The 19,245-nt window shown below is 53.9% G+C and overlaps 1 protein-coding gene and 1 non-coding gene across 4 annotated transcripts; both read left to right on the top strand.

Annotated features, from left to right (window-relative positions):
* Positions 1–167, top strand: LOC120399679. The gene has a single exon (XR_005595293.1). It is a non-coding gene; the product is annotated as a U1 spliceosomal RNA (small nuclear RNA).
* LOC120397107 (gastrula zinc finger protein XlCGF57.1-like) lies at positions 22–18,993 on the top strand. Of its 3 annotated transcripts, none has more exons than XM_039522617.1 (3): positions 22–224; positions 6,599–6,725; positions 11,061–18,993. In XM_039522617.1, the coding sequence occupies exons 1-3, from the start codon at positions 27–29 to the stop codon at positions 12,845–12,847; spliced, it is 2,112 nt and encodes a 703-aa protein (XP_039378551.1). In that variant the 5' UTR covers positions 22–26; the 3' UTR covers positions 12,848–18,993. The 3 variants fall into 3 exon arrangements, with proteins under 3 accessions (XP_039378551.1, XP_039378550.1, XP_039378552.1); XM_039522616.1 differs by having other exon boundaries at positions 11,058–18,993; XM_039522618.1 differs by lacking the exon at positions 22–224 and adding an exon at positions 402–526 and having other exon boundaries at positions 11,058–18,993.
* The last annotated feature ends 252 nt before the right edge of the window (positions 18,994–19,245 follow it).

Here is a 19,245-nt window from a genome sequence, read left to right as displayed (position 1 = left end):
ATACTTGCCTGGCAGGGGGGGGTACCATGATCACGAAGATGATTGGCTCAGGGGGGAGGCTCATCCCTTGTACTGCGGGTGGGCTGACCCCTGCGATTTCCCCAAAGGCGGGAAACTTGGCTGCAGATTTGGGGGGGGGGGCGGCTGTGCGCGCGCGCTCTCCCCCTGTGCTGGGTCGAAGACAGACGAGTCTGTGTCAGAGCGCTGCGGCAGCGCCCCTAGCGGTGAGCGGGGTCCCCCGCAGCCTGCCCTGCTCTGTCCGTGGCTCTTGCGAGGCTTGGCCCCGCCCGGCCCCTTCGGTCTCTGCGCAAGGCAGCCCCCAACCCTGGGGCGGAGGGAAGGGCAGCGGCTTCAGCGGGCGTGACTGAGCATGCTCGGTGCGTGCGCATGCGCAACGCGCGCCACCAGCAGCCCCGTTCCCCCCCGCGAGCCGTTTCCTGCCCCGGCCTGAGCCGCTCGCCCCGCGGAGCCCCCCGAGCAGCCGGGGCCGGGCGGGGCGAAGATGCCCGGCGGGGGCTCGGCCCAGGTAGGCGGGCCCGTGGCGCGAGCGGGGGCGGACCCCGGCGAGCGACACAAAGAGCGGCGTGACCCCCGGCCTAGCCCCCGCCCGGCCCAGCCCCAGGCCCCTGACCAGACCAGCCCCCGGGCCCCTGACCAGACCAGCCCCCGGCCCCCGGACCCCCGCCCGGCCCGGCCCCCGGCCCCAGGACCCCTGACCAGCCCAGCCCCAGGCAACCCCAGCCCCCCCGGGCCCGGCCCCAGACCCCTGGGACCCCTGACCAGACCAGCCCCCTGGACATCCCCCTCCCGCCCAGCCCAGCCCCCCCGGGAACCCCGCCCGGCCCAGCCCCTGGATCCCCTGGATCCCCAGCTCCGTCCGAGCCCCGACCAGCCCCGGACATGCCCGGCCCAGCCCCGAACCCTCTCCGCCCGTCTCGTCCCGTCCCTCCCCGGGTGTTCCTCCCGCCCAGCCCAGCCTCCCCAGACCCCCCCACCCCCGGCCCGGCCCAGCTCTGCCCAGGCCCCCCGCCGACTCCCTCACTGGACCCGCCCTCCCCCCCCCCGGCTGGGGAAGGCCCCGGCTCCGAGTTGGCCCGGCAGGGCCCGTGTCTGCCCCCCCCCACCCCCGAGCAGCGCCCCGGGCCGGCCCAGGGCACACCCCTGTTCTGAAAGTACCTGCCCCGTTGCGACCCCGGGCGGGGGGGGGCGGTTGCTGCCAGAGCCGAGCGGCTCCCCGTGGGGCCGGCCTGGGTTTCAGCTTCCCGGAAACCCGTGTAAATGGCCCCCAGCGGAGCTGGTCTGGCACCGAAAGCCCCACTCCGAATCCACCAGAAAGCGGGGCCGGGCAGCGACCTTCTCCTGGCCTGGCCAGGGCCCGCTGTGGAGGAGGGGGCGGCTGTTCCCCAGACAAGGGTGGCAGGGCCTCCGAAGGGTGGCAGTGCCCTCTCATTGGCACGGCCTGCCCGCTCTGGGGCACCCCTGGAAATGCCCACATGTCTGAAGCAAGGCCCAGTGTGCACAAGCTTTGGGGCCTGGGCCTGCTGGGAGCGGAGAGCCTTCCCCAAGCGCGGAAGTGGCTGGCGCTGGTCCCTGGCAGGACGGACTCAGCAGCCAGCCCTTTGCGTGTTACTAAAGCGCCGGAACCGGGGTGGGGGGGTTCACCGTCCTCTGCAGCATGGGGCACGGGTCATTTGCAGGTTTAAACTAGTGTAAATGGTGGCGTCTCTGTCACTTGAAGTCTTTAAATCGTGATTTGACGACGTCAGTAACTCAGCCAGAGGTGAGGGGTCTGTTACGGGAGTGGGTGGGGGAGGTTCTGTGGCCTGTGATGTGCAGGAGGTCAGAGTCGATGACCATGATGGTCCCTTCTGGCCTTAGGGTCCAGGGGGTGTTTTTCCATGGGAGAGGGATCGTGGGAAATCCTAGTGGATGATTCCTGCTCAGTGCTCCAGGGGAAAATGACTCCATCTCCGAGACCCCTGCCCGTGCGTCCTGGGTCTGCCTGGGTCATGTCCTGTGCCTAAGTGCCTACGCCCCCTTTGATACCACTGCTTATTGGCATCTAGCTAACTGTCCCTTGTTCTCTTGAACCGTGGCCTGGGGGGAGATTTTCATAAGCCAGTTGTGATTCAGGGCACCTCAGCGTGTGGGTGCCCAACGGAGACTATAAAGGGGATGGGTTTTCCCGGGGAGTTGCACCCAATCTCTTTGGAGAGGTGACACGTTACAGAGGCTTTTGTTTCCAAGTGTGACCGCCAGAGTCACTCGGCACTCCTGAAAATCTGCATTGTCGGGAATTGGGCCCATTCCTGCAGCATTGGGTGGCTGGAGGTTTGCACTGTGAGCAGAAAGCCACGCTCTGGATTGACGCTAAGCTGTCCTGGTTAGAGCAGTGCCCACCGGGCTCCCTGGTGCTGGTATGGACACTCTGACCAGCGGCTGATTACGTACGATATACTGGTCACCGGCTAAAAACACAGGCTTCATAACAGCCAGCACCGGCCTTGTGACAGCCGGAAGAGCTTTGGTTACCCAATGCACGGGTCTTAGAGCCACCCAACAATAAGATTCCTCTGGCAAATATGTGACGTGGGGCTGACAATGCGCCAGTGTGTGGAGGGCCAGCGCAGTGGTGCACAGCCCCAGCCGTGAACTTGGCCTCTGGTGAGTTCATTTGATGTTATTCACTGATCTGCCTAGACAGCAAAGCTAAATTCAGGTTAAAGACCAAACCAGGAAACGAATTCTATTCGTATTGCTAGGAGCCTGTTACCAGATCCCCAGGCACCAGTGGGTACACTTAGAAGCATAGGAAAGGCGCAAGCTGCCCTCCTCTTCCTTCTGAGGTGGTTATTTCCGAGAACAGCAGTGCTGGGAGCAGCTAATTGTGTGTTGGGAGAAGGCTGGCAGAGGGGGGAGACAAGGCTTGCAGCACGCCCTGAGACTTGGAAGACTCGCTGAGCCCAATTTCTGTTGGCTGCGCAAGAGTTATGCAAGGCAAAGTAAGAATTCAGGTTCTCATAGCAACCTCCGCTCACCCACACGGCACGGATATGTGCAGATTTGGATCGCTGGTTAGGCTGCCGAGTGCTTCCTTCATCGATGCTGCATGTGCATCGTGGGTGAGCGCGCCCCGCCGTGCGGAACTGGCGTGTTCCTTCTGCAACATGCCGACCAGCTCCTCGGCTGGTGGGGATGGGTCTGAACGTCACTGATGTCCAAGGGGCTCGTGCTGGCTTGTGCCAGCTGAGGAGCTGGCCCTCGCTGGGTTTTGGGGAGCTCCAAACCATAGATCTTGTCCACACCAGGCCTTTCTGTGCAAGCCGTCCCTCTGCCTCTGGTGCCGCTCCACCCGCGGGAGTGCAAGCCTAGATCGGCCATTGGTGTTTTCACTGCCTTGCTCTCTAGACTTCCAACTCTGCTCAGATCAGGACACGATGGTTAAAATGCCAGGGCCAGCTGTCGGCCTGTCTACACCAGCCCCCCCATCATTGCTGCTATGGGTGGACCTGCACCTGGGATAGTGACGTTGGGAAACTTTTGGAAATAGGCTTCGGTTAGACACAGCCCCGGATGGTAGCGATGGGAGTTGGATCCTCCGGCCCAGTGCAGGTTTATCGGGCTTCCAGCCTTGGGTACTCTAAAGCCATGTTTTAACGTTATTTTGACCCAACGGTATTATAACGTGGTTACTTCTTGGCTGTGTGGACAGAAAAAACAAACAGCCCCCCTCCCCCGTAACCCCCACACACTTTAACCATATAAGGGAGCCGTAGTTTAACCCTTGTCCGTATCAAAGATAAAACAGGTTTCCTCACATGGTTGTAACGTGTTTTCTTGTCCCCCTTATGACAATCCAGCTGCTATTTCTGTAGCTTAGACAGAGCCCCACGTTTGTGCCTGATTTCAACACTCCCACTCTTGCCCCATATGCCTAGTTTAAAGGCACTCCTGTAACCTCTGGGTAACCCGCCCGAGCCCATTTGCCCAGAAACAAGCGCCCAGGCTTCTTAGGGGTACCCTGCCCTCAGTTCCTGGGGGAGCCCGCCTGGCTCAGCTGAAGGCAATTGGGAGCTTGGTCACCTCAAGCTTCTTCTGTGTCCGGAGGTGCCCCAGTCCCTGTGGAGCGTAAGCCCCCGGGGCTCTTTGTTCTCCCTCGTGCTGGTGTGCTGAGCTTTCTGGAGGCTTTGCGCCTCAGGAGCTGTTTGGCTGAAGCACATTTTACTTCTCTGCCCTGCCCAGGCACCTGGCTTTAAAAACAAACACATTTCTGCTCGTTTTCGTTCACCGGCATGATGATTGGGTTAAACCAAAACGTGAGTGCTTGTACCGGTGCAGTAGAACCTCAGAGTTACCAGCACCAGAGTTACGAACTGATCCGTCAACCACACACCTCATTTGGCACGGCAAGTACGCAGTCAGGCAGCAGCAGAGACCCCCTCCCCAAAAAAAGAAAAAAGAAAAGCAAATACAGTATAATACTATGTTTAACGTGAACTACTTATGTACTGATCATATTCATTTGGATAATATGGAGATTTAATTTTATTTGGTTTTAATAATAATATTAATAATTATCATCATCAATATTTATTAGTGTGGGTTTTTGGCTCGCCAGTCTGTTTGATCAGAAGATAAAAGTTCTTGTCCTGAATCAGGCTCCACAGAATTTACAAAGGACCCTCGAGGGTATGACAGGAAGCTCACATTGAGACAGATAGAGCCGTAAAGAGTTTTTATTAAAATCAATAATAGTATGTAAATGGCAAAATACCCAGAGTTACAAAGTTACAATTGCATTACTGCTATTCAAAAGATACAGATGAGTATATAGTAATATATGCAAAAAAGCTTTGGTTAATATACTCACCTCCTTCCTTGACAACCTGGTGGTACGAGACACAGGACCAGCCTTGCGGTTCAGGTTTCTCAATTCCTGAGTGAGGGATGCAGTGCTTAGAAAATGCTACGAGCTATCAAAGCTGACTGGGGTTTACTTGACAAACTTAAATCAAAACCTAATAAACAACTAAGAATAAAACTTAGGGAAACCAAGCTTAGCCTAGTTCCCTTGAAACTTCAAGTTTAAGAAGAACAAGTCCAGCCAACTGATAGTAGCAGTCGTCGTAGCTAGAGAGAGTGGAGGAAGTAAGTGAGAACAGAGTAAAGTGAGAACTGGAGATACTCTATTGAGGTGGGTCACCGCTTTTATAGGGCAAATGCCGTAAATCCTTCCTCTTATGCCCAAATTTCATTCCTCACCCACAGAAATGTTAGGGCACGCTTAGCCCGTAGGCTAGTATGTATGTGCGTATTGATGACAGGTATGTACGCACATCAGTCTCTTGTGGTGCACGTGTTAAGTCTGCAGGTACAACATTGACATCCCCACATGCCATTCTCCATTGTCTATTGGTCTAGATAAAAGGTCATGGACATAGGCGTGGGTACTTATCTAGTTAGGTAACAAGATATAGGTCAACTTTGCTTTCTGAGTAAAAGGGAACATTTAGTGGCATTGAAAGGCAGCAGAAGTTGAAAATTGACCAAGGAAATACAGCATGCCACAATACTAAATTAGCATGCGGAACTCATTGCCACATGGCAATATTGAGTCCAGGAGCTTTACGGAATTCAGAAAAAGATTAAACACTTATGTTTAATGGGAGCGTCCAACGTTACATTAGACAGGATAATTAAATATAATTGTGGAAACTATACATTCTGCCTCAGGGCCTGAACCAGTCACTAGCTGACAGCAATCACAAAGACAGTTAGAATTCGAGATCAGAAGGGACCATTATGATCATCTAGTCTGACCTCCTGCAAGATGCAGGCCACATAAGCCGATCCACCCACTCCTTAAGCAAGCGACCCCTGCCCCATGCTTCGGAGGAAGGCAAAAAACCTCCAGGGCCACTGCCAATCTACCCTGGAGGAAAATTCCTTCCCGACCCCAAATATGGCGGTCAGCTGAACCCCGAGCATGCGGGCAAGACTCTCCAGCCAGACCCTCTGGAAAAGGCTAACAATATCCTATCATTGACCCATTGTACTAATTACCAGTGTGGCACTTAATTGACCTATTGACTAAGCCCGTTATCGTATCATACCATCTCCTCCATAAACGTATCTAGCTTAATCTTAAAGTCATGGAGGTCCTTCGCCCGCACTGTTTCCCTCGGTAGGCTGTTCCAGAATTGCACTTCTCTGATGGTTAGAAACCTTCGTCTAATTTCAAGCCTAAATTTCCTGACTGACAATTTATATCCGTTTGTCCTCGTGTCCACATTAGCAAGCACTGAGCTGAAATAATTCCTCTCCTTCCCTGGTGTTTATCCCTAGTTCCCCTAGAAGCAGTGTATTCGCGATCTATGACATAGTTCCTTGTACTTCCGTTGAAGTAATTGGTACTGCAGCTGTTGGAGGGAGGGTATCGGACGAGAGGGACCTAGTATGGCAACTCCTAAATTCCTCTGTCAGCAGTGAGTGGATTATCGCTGTGACTTGAAAATGCGCCGTCCCCGGGTCAGGGCTGTGAGGGGCATGATGCTGCTGGCGCAGAAGATGCTAACGTGGTGACAATTTGTGATTTCAGGCCCCAGTGACGTTTGAGGATGTCGCAGTCTATTTCTCGCCGGAGGAGTGGAAGGAGCTAGCGGAATGGCAGAAAGAACTGTACTGGGACGTGATGAAGGAGAATTATGAGCTTGTCACCTCGCTAGGTAAAGAGACATGTTTGTGCTACTGGGGGCCGTGCGGTGCATGAAAAGCCAGGTCCCCAGACAGTTACGTGGGATTCTCCCTGCATGGAGTGTGTGAGAATTGTATCTCTGACAATTCTCAGCGCCTGGGGGAATGAACAGGCAGGGAAGCACCTGCTAGCAAGGCCCTGCAGTCACATTTTTAAGTGTTGTTAATTTCCTGGACCAAATACCCCAGGCTGCAGTTAAGCTGGTGCATGCCTGGATAACTTTAGGGGGATAAACCACTACAGGGTGTTGTAAACCACACCAGGAGTTCTGAATCCAGGAAATTCAAAGCTAAGTTTATGCTTACATCTAAAGCAGCTAAGGTAAGAAACATACAGTGAAGGCTCAGAACACCTTAACTCTGCCCTCCAGTGTGGTCACGCAATGGCCGCAGTGTTATGAGTAAAGGCACTTCGGTACTTGTGGTTTTGGAAGAGAAACTGGTTTTAAAAGACACATTAGATGTCGTCCCCCCCCTTCCCCCGGTGTCACGCCACGTGACACGGTGATGGTCAGAACCCCAATCGCTCCATTTTCCCTTCCTTCGGAAGGAAAGGTTATCAGCATCAGAAAGCGGGTGGCAGAACTGGACGCTGAGGCCAGTTGATAGCAACGGTAATGATCAGGCTGTAACTGAGGGCGAGCAGAGACCAGCCAGCCGGCACACTGACCAGAACGCTCCACTTCCCCGTGCGGAGTCACCCTCAGCAAGTTTGCAGATGGCACTAAACTGGGAGGAGTGGTAGATACGCTGGAGGGTCGGAATAGGGTACAGAGGGACCTAGACAAATTAGAGGACTGGGCCAAAAGAAATCTGATGAGGTTCAACAAGGACAAGTGCAGAATCCCATGCACTGCTACAGACTAGGGACTGAGCGGCTAGGCAGCAGTTCTGCAGAAAAGGACCTAGGGGTTACAGTGGATGAGAAGCTGGATATGAGTCAACAGTGTGCCCTTGTTGCCAAGAAGGCTAACGGCATTTTGGGCTGTATAAGTAGGGGCATTGCCAGCAGATCGAGGGAAGTGATCATTCCCCTCTATTCGACATTGGTGAGGCCTCATTTGGAGAACTGTGTCCAGTTTTGGGCCCCACACTACAAGAAGGATGTGGAAAAATTGGAGAGAGTCCAGTGGAGGGCAAGAACAATGATTAGGGGGCTGGAGCACATGACTTATGAAGAGAGGCTGAGGGAACTGGGATTGTTTAGTCTGCAAAAGAGAAGAATGAGGGGGGATTTGATAGCTGCTTTCAGCTATCTGAAAGGGGGTTCCAAAGAGGATGGATCTAGACTGTTCTCAGTGGTACCAGATGACAGAACAAGGAGTGATGGTCTCAAGTTGCAGTGGGGGAGGTTTAGGTGGATATTAGGAAAAACTGTTTCACTAGGCGGGTGGTGAAGCACTGGAATGGGTTCCCTAGGGAGGTGGTGGAATCTCCTTCCTTAGAGGTTTTTAAGGCCTGGCTTGACAAAGCCCTGGCTGGGATGATTTAGTTGGGGATTGGTCCTGCTTTGAGCAGGGGGTTGGACTAGATACCTCCTGAGGTCCCTTCCAACCCTGAGATTTTCAGGGTCGCATCAGAGGGGTGTGGGAGTTTGGAGGGAGGGGTTCTGTGGCGTTCGGGTGCTCAGAGAGAGGGAGTTCCTGCCTAGGATGGGAATGGGAAATGGGGAGCGAGGGAGCTGGCAGACAGGTGATTAGGAAAGAGCTGGAGTTAGGGTGCCGAGGGGTAGAAGCAAACTCCCGGAGTAGGTGCTGCTCCTCTGAGGCAGTTGCTCCTGCTCACACGAAGACTGGGCTGGGCCGCAGGCAGGGGCCGAGCTGGGCCGCAGGCAGGGGCCGAGCTGGGCCGCAGGCAGGGGCCGAGCTGGGCCGCAGGCAGGGGCCGAGCTGGGCCGCAGGCAGGGGCCGAGCGGGGCCGCAGGCAGGGGTCGAGCGGGGCCGGGCTGGGCCGCAGGCAGGGGCCGGGCTGGGCCGCAGGCAGGGGCTGGGCTGGGCCGCAGGCAGGGGCCGGGCTGGGCTGCAGGCAGGGGCCGGGCTGGGCCGCAGGCAGGGGCCGGGCTGGGCCGGACGTTGAATGCAAGGGAAGGCAGTCCGGAATTCTTGCCAGAAGGCAGAGCAGACAGCTGGAGCTGGGGAAGGGTACCGGGGTTCGAGATGGCTAGAGCTGTTGAAGAAGATGATTTAAGCAGCGCTTGGGGCCGCAGCCAGTTTGAGATGGGTCACCACATTCCCTGAACCGTGCTGGCAAGATCCATTTCCCTCCCAGCCCGTCTGAACCTCACGCCGCTACCCAGATGCCACGAGAACGATGCAGGCAGCTCTGTGTGTGTAGGGACCATAACTTCTCCTGGTACAGGGACAAGGGCATGCCACAAAATTGAAAGGTACCTGCAAAGAGCTGCACCCAGCCCAAGTGCGCCTCCTTTTGGCTGGGGCTGGGAGTTAGCTTTCACCCCATATGGGACCCCCATGTCCGCCCCCGCTCTCTCATTGCGACTCACAGAGCTCCCTCTCTGTGACTTGCCCCTGCAGCCTGGTCACTGCACAGTCCCCCGTCCCAGGGTAGCAAAGTCCGACCGGACGAGCTGCCTCCGAACATCCCCCAACCCACCTCTAGGTCCTGGGCCACTCCCCAGCGGCAGGTCAGGGAACCGCAGGCGGCCTGCAGCCCGGGGACCCTCTGACCAACAATCCAGTGTTGCTCAGTCCCAGTCCCTGTTCCCTACCCCCTGCCCCATCTCCTGGTCTGTCTGTGGGTTCAGCAGGAGAGCGTCCTCCGCTCCCCGTGGCAGATTCACCTCTCTCGGCCTGAGCCCAGGGCTGGCTCCCCCCTGGACTTCCTCCTTAGCCTCCAGTAAATGATTGCCGGCCCGCAGCTGGCTTCACAGCCCGAGGCCAGCTCCTCCCCAGCTGGGTCTGCCAAGCCCTGACTCCCCTCCAGCTGCAGCAGGTACGGGTCATTGGCTCTTTCTGGCCACATTAACCTGCTCAGGGCTTGGGGGGGGTGAACGTCCCCTCCCAGTCCCTCACGCAGTGAATAATGCCACAGGCTCTCCCAGAGGCCACAGAGCCGAGCCGGATTCGAAACGTGACTGGGCACCTGACAGATGGGCAGAGCCCCAGGTACATTAGGTAGGAGTGGAAACAGAAGGGATATAAACCCCTTTGCGGCACATAAGCCAACCCCCAGGGTGTTAGGAACAATCTTTCCCTACGGGCAGCGTATTGTAATGGTTCTGGCCCCTTCCCCTCTCGTGATTAGTCACGGGCCGAGAGGAGAGGGGACTGGATAGATGACGGTCTGATGCAGCCTGGCGACTCCCGTGTGCTTTAACGTTTCCTCGGCCGGTTTCAGAGCTGGCAGAATTCAGCGGAAGCCGATAGAGCTTTATCCCAGCTTGTGACCTGGCGGCTGGGTGCAGGCGTGCAGGGGAAGTGGAAGGAGCCGGGCAGTGAGGCAGGCAGGGAATGGGAGCTGAGTGACTAGCCGGGGACGGAACCAGCAGGAGGATCGGTGATAAAGCTGCTCCCCCTTTAAAGACTCTGGTCCCAGCGGAGGGGAGGTGAAGTTTCCCCAGGGCAGTACCGGCAGCATGGAAACCCGGGGTTCATTTTAAGGTCATGGGGCTACCAGTGAATACATAGAGTGATTTCCCAGAAACTCGGGCTGGGGGCGACCAGCAGCTTTTCCTCCTGTGCGTCCCCTGCTGAGGGAGCCCGGCTGCAGTGAGGCCCATCCACCCATGCTCTGACAGTGGCTAGGCAGATGCTGAGCTAAGACTGCTGCTTATTGTGTGCCCACGTGCTCGATATCTCACCCCCTCCCTCCCTCCCCGTAGCCCCACTTGTTTGTCTCCCCCGGCTGTTGTGTCCAGAGTGGGAGCTGTCTGGGGCAGGGACTGTCTAACGTCTCTTATTCAGCGCCTGGCAAAATGGGACTCTGGTCCTTGACTGCGTCCCTAAGTTCTGCTGCTCTACAGACTGTAACACTCCCAGCGGTGACGCAGGAGCGTGAGTACCAACCTCAGCGCAGCCTGTTAAAAACCAGAGCACAAACCCAGCCAGACTCCAGCTGTGTGTCTGTTAGTCCCCAGCTGAGACGTGGGCCCAAGCAGGGACCCAGCCTGTCCACATCACACAAATAAAACATAACGATAATCCCGAGATTCCAGCTCTGTTTCTCCCAGGGAGGTTTGACAGCCCCTGGGAGTTTGCAATTAATAGAAACTTTTGTTTACACGAGAAACGTTTCTTTTGCCACCATCATATGGAATAACATCTGGTCTGTTGTTTTCTCTCTAGTAGATGATGAGATTGTGAATGAAAGTATGGAGGAGAAGAACCAGGAGGAAGATGCTGAAAACCTGCTTCCAGTCAAGACCTTTTCAGTAAAACCTGAAGAGAAAGTTTCCCAAAGTTCAGTGAAGGTGAAAAACTGCCTGAGTCAGAGCAAACTCCAGACAATGCAGAGAAACTCTGCAGGGAACACGCAAGGGATATCCACAAACAGCACGGCTCAGCAGAAAGCCCAGGTGACAGAGAGACCAGACGCCCTTCAGGAATGCAAGCGAAGCTGTGTGGAGAAGACAGATCTCCTGATACGACAGAGGAACCACAAGAGGGAGAGGCCGTTTCCCTGCAGTGAGTGTGGGAAATGCTTCTCTCAGAAAGGGGACCTGAAGATCCACCTGCGAATCCACACGGGGGAGCGGCCGTACACGTGCACGGAGTGCGGGAAAAGCTTCACCCAGAGGGGATACCTGAAGATCCACCTGAGGCTCCACACGGGGGAGAAGCCCTTTCCATGCACTGAATGCGGGAAGCGGTTCCCGTCGAAGGGGGATCTCAAAATGCACCAGAGGAAGCACACGGGGGAGCGGCCCTTTCTGTGCAGTGAATGTGGGAAGAGCTTCACTCGCAAGGTGGACCTCAAAGTCCACCAGAGGAAGCACACGGGGGAGAGGCCCTTTGCTTGCACGGAGTGCGGGAAGAGTTTTACTTCCAAGGGCTATCTCAAGATACACCTGGGACAGCACAAGGGGAAGAGGCCCTTCACGTGTCTGGAGTGCAGGAAAAGCTTCATTTCCAAGGGCTCCCTCAAGGCGCACCAGAGAATCCACACGGGGGAGACGCCCTTCACGTGCACCGAGTGTGCGAAGAGCTTCACCACCAAGGGCTATCTCAAGATACACCAGAGGCTACACACGGGGGAGACCCCGTATCCCTGCCCCGAGTGCGGGAAGCGCTTCACCACCAAGGGCTATCTGAAGATACACCAGAAAATCCACACGGACGGGACCCCCTTCATCTGCAGTGACTGCGGGAAGAGCTTTGCCACCATGCGATATCTCAAGATGCACCAGAGGAGCCACACAGGGGAGACCACGTTCACCTGCGCGGAGTGTGGGGAGAGCTTCGCCCAGAAGGGCTATCTCCGCATCCACCAGCGGATGCACACAGGGGAGGGCCTGTTCACCTGCTCTGACTGTGGGAAAAGCTTCACAGCCAAGTACCTGCGGATCCACCAGCGAATGCACACGGGGGAGCGGCCCTTCACTTGCACGGAGTGTGGGAAAAGCTTCACCGCAGAGGGGTCTCTGAAAATCCACCTCAAGATCCACAGCAGGGTACTGCTGAGTATATGCACCGACTGCGGGAAAAGCTTCTCCTCCATGCGCTATCTCAAGGTGCACCAGAAAACCCATTCCCAAGAGCCAGTGACGCTACCCAGCGAAAGTGGGGACGGTTTCCCAGAGAAGGCGCTTGCCACCGTCCCTCAGAAAGCCCACAGAGCAATGATCTCATTTACCTGCAGGGACTGCGGGAAAAGCTTCTGCCAGAAGTCTAATTTAATAACGCACCAGAAAGCCCACGCGCAGGAGAGACAGGTTCTCACACACAGGCCCAGCGCCGGCCCTGCTGCCGCTCCACCGAAGTCGCACCCTGTGAATTTGGCTCAGGAAGTTTTAAGAGCAGGGAAAGATCATCTCGAGCCAAATCCCTATCCCCTGGTCATGGATTTAAAGCCCAGCTTCCAGTTTGCTCTGCAGACCTGTCCACTTTCCCCAGGAGTAAATCTAGGTGTCTCTTGAGCTCATGTGGCAGCCTGCTCCTGCTGACGATGTATCCCGTGTGGTTATTGTTACCTTTTGCATGATGTAGCTCTGCCCAGGTTCCTCCATTTACTCCCAATTCCTAACCCCTATTGCACCCTTCCAAGGTCCTGCAGTGCCCCAGGTGGGGACTCACAGGAGCCTTACATGCTACCACATCCTTTGGTTTTCCTCCTCTTCCGTCCATGCAGCATAGCATCTGGTCTGGCTTTTTTTGCTGCAGCTTCGCATTGAGCGGGTGATTTCAATGATTTTATCACAATAAATCCCACTCGCGTGCTGGGCGACTAGGGATACTGAGCATAGATCCCCTCGCTCGCTTGCTTGCTCACACACTAATTTCATTGCACTGCGTTTCCGATCAGTCAGTGCAGTCACCTACACGATCCAAATCCTTTACCACCCCGTGCCCAGATCCGTGTCATCTCCTCTGACTCTTTAGCATCATGTACAAACCCTGAGCTCGGGGGCTGTATTCATCCCACGTATAACTTCCTTGGAGGTACCCCGGGGTGAATTGGGACTTTTCCTTTTCAGAAGCCTCCATAGGATGGCAGAGGCCATAGAATCGACCCCGAGCCGCGCCACTCATCATCCAGTCTGTTGCTCCCCGTTGATTCCTGTTCTGGGAGTGCCGAGTGTTAGAGAAAGTTCACTGAAAACCCACGTTAATGTAACAGATGAGCAAACCGCAGAGGCCAGGAACCATCGACTTGTGCTCAGTGCACAGAAAGATCCCTCCGGAGGAGAAAGGGCAGAACTTGGCAGCAAGCCCAGGCCAGAAAGAACAAAGGTTGGTTCTGGTGCTGGAAGAGCAGCGTGTGAGAAGATCCACCTTCAGGGCCAAGGGAGACGTTGCACACGCAGCTGTCAGATGTATGGAGAGGGAGAAAAGCCAAAGTCACTGAAATGGGGCCGGGGAGCCCGTGACATTCATCCAGTTAGGTCCCCCTTTATTCTACAGCCGGGAGCTTGTAAGGGACCAAAGAGAGGTGGTAAACAGCAGAACTGCTGGCAAGGGGTCCAGGCTGTCCCTGGAGAAGGTGGAAGAGACAACAAGGATCATAATAATTACAGCTGGAAAAGAGATGTGAGCTCATCGAAGCGAATGTGCCTGAGACCTGCCCCAGCCAGCTTCCTTCATTCCTGCATCTGTGTTTTAGGAGGCTCTGCTTCCCCGAGCACTGGGCTGGACGCGTTCCTGGGGGACACTGGGCGACTGGCTGAGAAGGAGGCGTTCTGCCCCTTTCTCAGGTTTGTTCCCACAGCAGCCGACGTTGTGCCAGGCTCCCCTGGAAATTTGCAGTTACTAACTCTGGGCCTTCTCCAGTCAAGCGGTAGCATCTTGTAGGGCCCTGTACTGATACAGCCTCTGGGGCTGGGGCTGGCTTTCACTCATCCTCACAGCCAGGCCTCTCCTGTGTCAGCTCCGCGTGGCGTGTCCTGGGGCCTGGAGCTGGTGTTCAGAGGGTCGGGTGTTCTGGCTGGTGCTCAGTGTCTCTGTTCCCGATATGGAAATTCTCTCGGACACGAAGCTTGTGACTTCTCACACTTCCCGGCGAATACCTCCCAGGAGTTTTTAACATCTGTCCCGCAGGTTCCAGGGCTTGGAGAGCTGGTTCTCCCTGCTCCTTCACTGCTGCACAAGAATCGTTCGAAGCATCCTTGATGTCTCCCAGTTGTCTGCACGCACCTCGGGAGCTGCCTTTGCTTAGAGCGTCTGTGGATGTTTATGGCTCAAGACAGCTCACGTGCTCAGGTGATACTGGCAGGGCTGGGAGCGGGGAACTCCAGGGTTCTGACGGGCTCGGCTCCTGATTCCCTGCATGGCCTTGAGTCACCGCCCCTCCCTGTGCTCTGGTTTCCCTTTTGTAAAAGGCAGGTGGGGCCAGCTCTCCGGCCACAACATGGAGCTAGTTACTCGGGATCACAGCCCTGCATGCTGAGCATCACTCTGAGGGGATGCAGAGATCTTGCTGGGGAAAATGGGTCACTCACGGTCCCCCGACCTCGAGGATTCAAGACGTGACATGTACTGGCTCCAAGGACTGGAAGCCAGCACTTTCACCTCTGACACTGGCTCAGTATGTGACCATGGAGATGTCACATTACCTGCTCTGTGCCTCAGTTTCCCTGTCTGGAACTAGGGTTGTGAGGACTAATGTTGGTATTTGGCTTTGAGATGCACTGCTGGACGGCACTAGAGACAGGGCGAATATTATCCTTACTAAGTAATCTCTGCGGGAGAGGTTTGCTTCACTGCTCTCAGTTCCTATGGGAACTTTCTACATGTGTTTTCCTAATGTGCCAGTTACCAAGAGATCTGGGCACTAAACCCACAAATTAATAAAAAATCAGGAGCCTCCTGCCTTCCCCTCAATTGAACTAGTAACGCAACAGGTGGCAGAATGAGTTCCTTGGAGCGACTGGGTCTTGCTGTAAAGGAAATATGGCCAGTCTATCTTCCTCCTCCTCGGTAGCTTGGGGAGTCGGACACCCCAGGACTGGGAACAGATTCACCTGACACCCTGCCTGGTTCCATAGATTTGCACTGAGCTGCGCTGCAATAAGAGATAATGGGTAGGAATAGCAGGCAGGGGGAGAAAGACACCACGAGTCAGATTCTCAGCTGCAGTGAATCAGCGTAGGGCTCCTGAATTCAATGGCGCTATGCCAGTTCCCACCGAGAATCCAGCCCCACGCTTCTGAACCCAGGAGAGCCTCACATGGAGTCCTGTGACGGACACCCTGCCTCCCCTACCAGCCCTGGCTTGGGTGTCCACTGCCACTCATGTACGGCGGAAGGGCCAAGGCAAATAAGACTCTGCTACGCCATTGACTGCCGTTAGGCTGGACAGATGTGGCTGGCTCTGTGCACATAGATACCATTGATCAGCTAGACAGGGCTAGCCTGGGCTCCGAAAACCAGTCTGGGAACCTGCTGCGTATTTCCATGCACGTTGGATGAGGCTGGGAGCAGGGAGGACAGGGCATAGGACAAAAAGGGGGTTAAATGAGATTGTTGTAATGAGCCCTAACTGAGTCATCCTTCTCAAAGGAAACCTGCACAACGCTTTCAAAAGACGAGCCTGGGAGCTTAAATCTCTAACTCTGCTATGGGCTGAACAGAGACACTGGAGCCGTGGCTTATTACAACCATCTGTAACCCACTAACCCCTGCTTCTTGTCCTGTGACCGCAGAGGTGCTAACGGGGGACACTACCTTGCATGGTCCCTGCAAAATGCACTAGCTGCTTATGCCGAACAGTCCGTCCCAGCTGGCGTTTAGCTGTGACGCTCCCAGTACAGGGCCCAGAGCTGCAGAAGAGCTCTGGGCAGGTCTACACTTCAAATACTACGTCAGTGCCGCTGCGGAAGACCTCCCCCAGAGGCAGTAGTTGTGTTGGCAGGAGAAACTCTCCTGCTGACATAGTGCTGCCTACACGGGGGCGTTAGGTGTGAAAACTCCACACCCCGAGTGACGTGATTATACCGATATAGGTCTGCAGTATAGACCAGACCTCTGTGCAGCTCGAAAGCTTGTCTTTCACCAGCAGAAGTTGGTCCAGTACCAGATATATCTCCCCACCTACACTAGAGGGTGAAATTCACCCCGTGCAAAGCACCAGCACCAGGCCTGTGTCCCACATCAGCTTCTGTGCTGCCCTCTGCCCAGGAGGGGAATTTTACCTTTATATATATATTTATTTCTTATTATTGGAGATACACCTATCTCCTAGAACTGGAAGGGACCCCGAAAGGTCATCGAGTCCAGCCCCCTGCCTTCACTAGCAGGACCAAGTACTGAATTTTGCCCCAGATCCCTAAGTGGCCCCCTCAAGGATTGAACTCACAGCCCTGGGTTTAGCAGGCCAATGCTCAACCCACTGAGCTACCCCTCCCACCTCTGCTGAGTGTTAGACCCAAAGGACGGATGATGCCAGGAGCTCGATCAGTGAGGTTGAAAGGCCCAGACGTAGACATTAAAGAACAGCCTGTGAGTGCTGTGGGGAGCCTCAGACATGCTACACCAATTCATCGCCTGGCTATTGGGCAGTTAAGACACCAGCAGAGAACACCTAGATGCTATGGGGGCAGGGCAGGGCAGACAAGACAGTTCCAGCAGTGCAGAGCTGAGGAAGGACGCTCAATAGGACTGACATAGAATCGATGAGTGCTGGGTTTGAGAAATCCTTTGGTGAGAGAGGGAAATTAGTTGAATATTGAATTTGCTCCATTTACAAAGAGCCATTACAGCAAATATAGGAAGTGGATGTTAATATTCTAATCTGGAAAAAGGCCATAAATTCAGGCAACTGACCGATGGGTTTTCAAGAGCACGTGGTTTTAAAGCCTCATCATAAATCTTAAAAAGACAAGCTCTGGGAAAGCCCCAGGATGTAAGAACTTAAGATCCTATGTGGTTTCTCCTTTTAAGTTGTTCTGTGGATCTTAAAGGTAAAGTTTTGGTATCTAAATCTTTCCAGAGAGGGTCTGGAGATGCCTCAAGAAATGAGAACTGGCTCAGAGGAAATGGCAGGACCAGAATCCAGAAGCCCATCTGGGTTACAGTAAATGGAACATGGGTTAAACAAGATGGTAAGAAGCAGCAGAATAGGGTGAACTGTCAAAAGCCGGAGCAGACTCTGAGCATATGTGTGAGGAAAACAGGCACATGGAGCTTGGTAGCTGTGATTCCTGACGCATCACTTTTTTTTTTCTCGTCCTGGAGGAAACACAGCGTAAAGCCATTTGATGCCTTAACGTAATGGGCTCGATCAGTCCTTGAAACTGGAAATAAAGTGGCCTCTTTGTGAGTTTGTTTGAGGGTGACGTCCGAGGTTCAGAAAGGGTCATGATGGTTTCCAGTGTCTTCAGTGTTTGATGAGTGATTTCGGGTTTTTCTATTTTACCATTGCAGGGACTCCGTGATAAGGGGCCAAGCCCGTTCTCATTTACAACAATGTAAATTCCACAGGGAGGGTCAGGCCAACGTCCACTGAGGCCAATTTAAGGGCTCCCACTAACTTCCACAGCATTGGATCAGGACTAAACTCCACTGCAGTCAGGGAAGTTGCTCCATAATTCAGTTGCTGCGTGGAAGAGTGGAATCTGGTCCCAGAGTGTTAATTTTTCTTGCCAAAGGGGATAGGAGAAATGTGTTTCTTTAACCTACTGAGAAGGTGAGGCAAGGAGTGTAAACAGAAACGTTTGAATGTAAATACGGAGAGGACACATCGCATGGGTTTCTGATTGTAATTGTTTTCTTTTCATGCGTTGTATTGTCAGTCTCTCTACAAGGTAAATAGGGAGAGGCTGGGTAAAGCCAGGCCCCAGGCGTGCCTCTGTTGGAATCAGTGGGACAGGGTTTCACTTTTCAGTCTGATCCTTGGGATTTGTTTTCCAGGCATGATCACAGGTTTTCCAAGTATGGGTCTAGTTATTTCGTCTGACCAAGTACGAGTTGAGGCTACACAGTCGCACTGTGAGAAGCAGAGAGAAAGGGGAACGTCAGATTTAGGGTCCTATTATCTTCATTGCTCAGCCAGGAAGGGGAGTAGAGGAACAGAGCCCCCAAACATGTTAATGTGATGCTGTCCACTTCCCACCCGAGCCAGAGGAACCCTTTCCCACGTGGTAGCTTGCTGCAGGGTTTAGAGCTGGATTGCGGGGAAAGGTCCTTTATTTCCCCTATGGTTTTCTATAGTGCTAGAACTTTTTGCAAAGCGTATAAAAACTAGTTCTGTGTAGGCTATTAGAGTAGGAGAGCACCAACGTGTATGCTTCTGCTGTGCTGTTGATTCTATAAAGCTACTGTTCCCAACGTTACGCAGAACATGAAATAGAATGTAACAACATTTCAGGTTCGGGGGTAAAGTAGGTCTGAAATATTGGCACTTAATTATCTTCCTAAACAAAATAATTCAACTAGTTTTATAAGGAATGAACATCTTCCTTACAAGAGAATTTGTATATTTAATATATTCTTTTTGTTGATTGCTTTGAAGATAGATCTCAGAAGAAAAGGTCTGCAAATCTTAGACTGCTACAATCTGTATAACTTAGATGAACATTTTGATTTTTTTCCTTTTGTCAACGTCACCAATAAAGGCTTGTTTCTTTTAGAGACTATGTAGGTACAGGCTGGTAACTTTGTATAGGGTGCAAAACACTCAGACATTAAGAAAGATTATTTTAACAAAATCTAAAAGGGACACAGTATTATGGGATGTAAAATGGCATGATCTCCAGCTGGATAACAGTGCGGGGTGGCCATGGGCATATGACGACCACAGCCTTAGGCTGTACTACAGTCACGTGGCAAACTCAAAGACAGACCTCCATGAAGATACAGCCACACTTGATGCTTGGAAATT

This window comes from Mauremys reevesii, linkage group 2 (assembly GCF_016161935.1).
Source record: "Mauremys reevesii isolate NIE-2019 linkage group 2, ASM1616193v1, whole genome shotgun sequence".
NCBI classification, from domain to species: Eukaryota; Metazoa; Chordata; order Testudines; family Geoemydidae; genus Mauremys; species Mauremys reevesii.
This window is presented reverse-complemented; position numbering and strand designations above follow the sequence as displayed.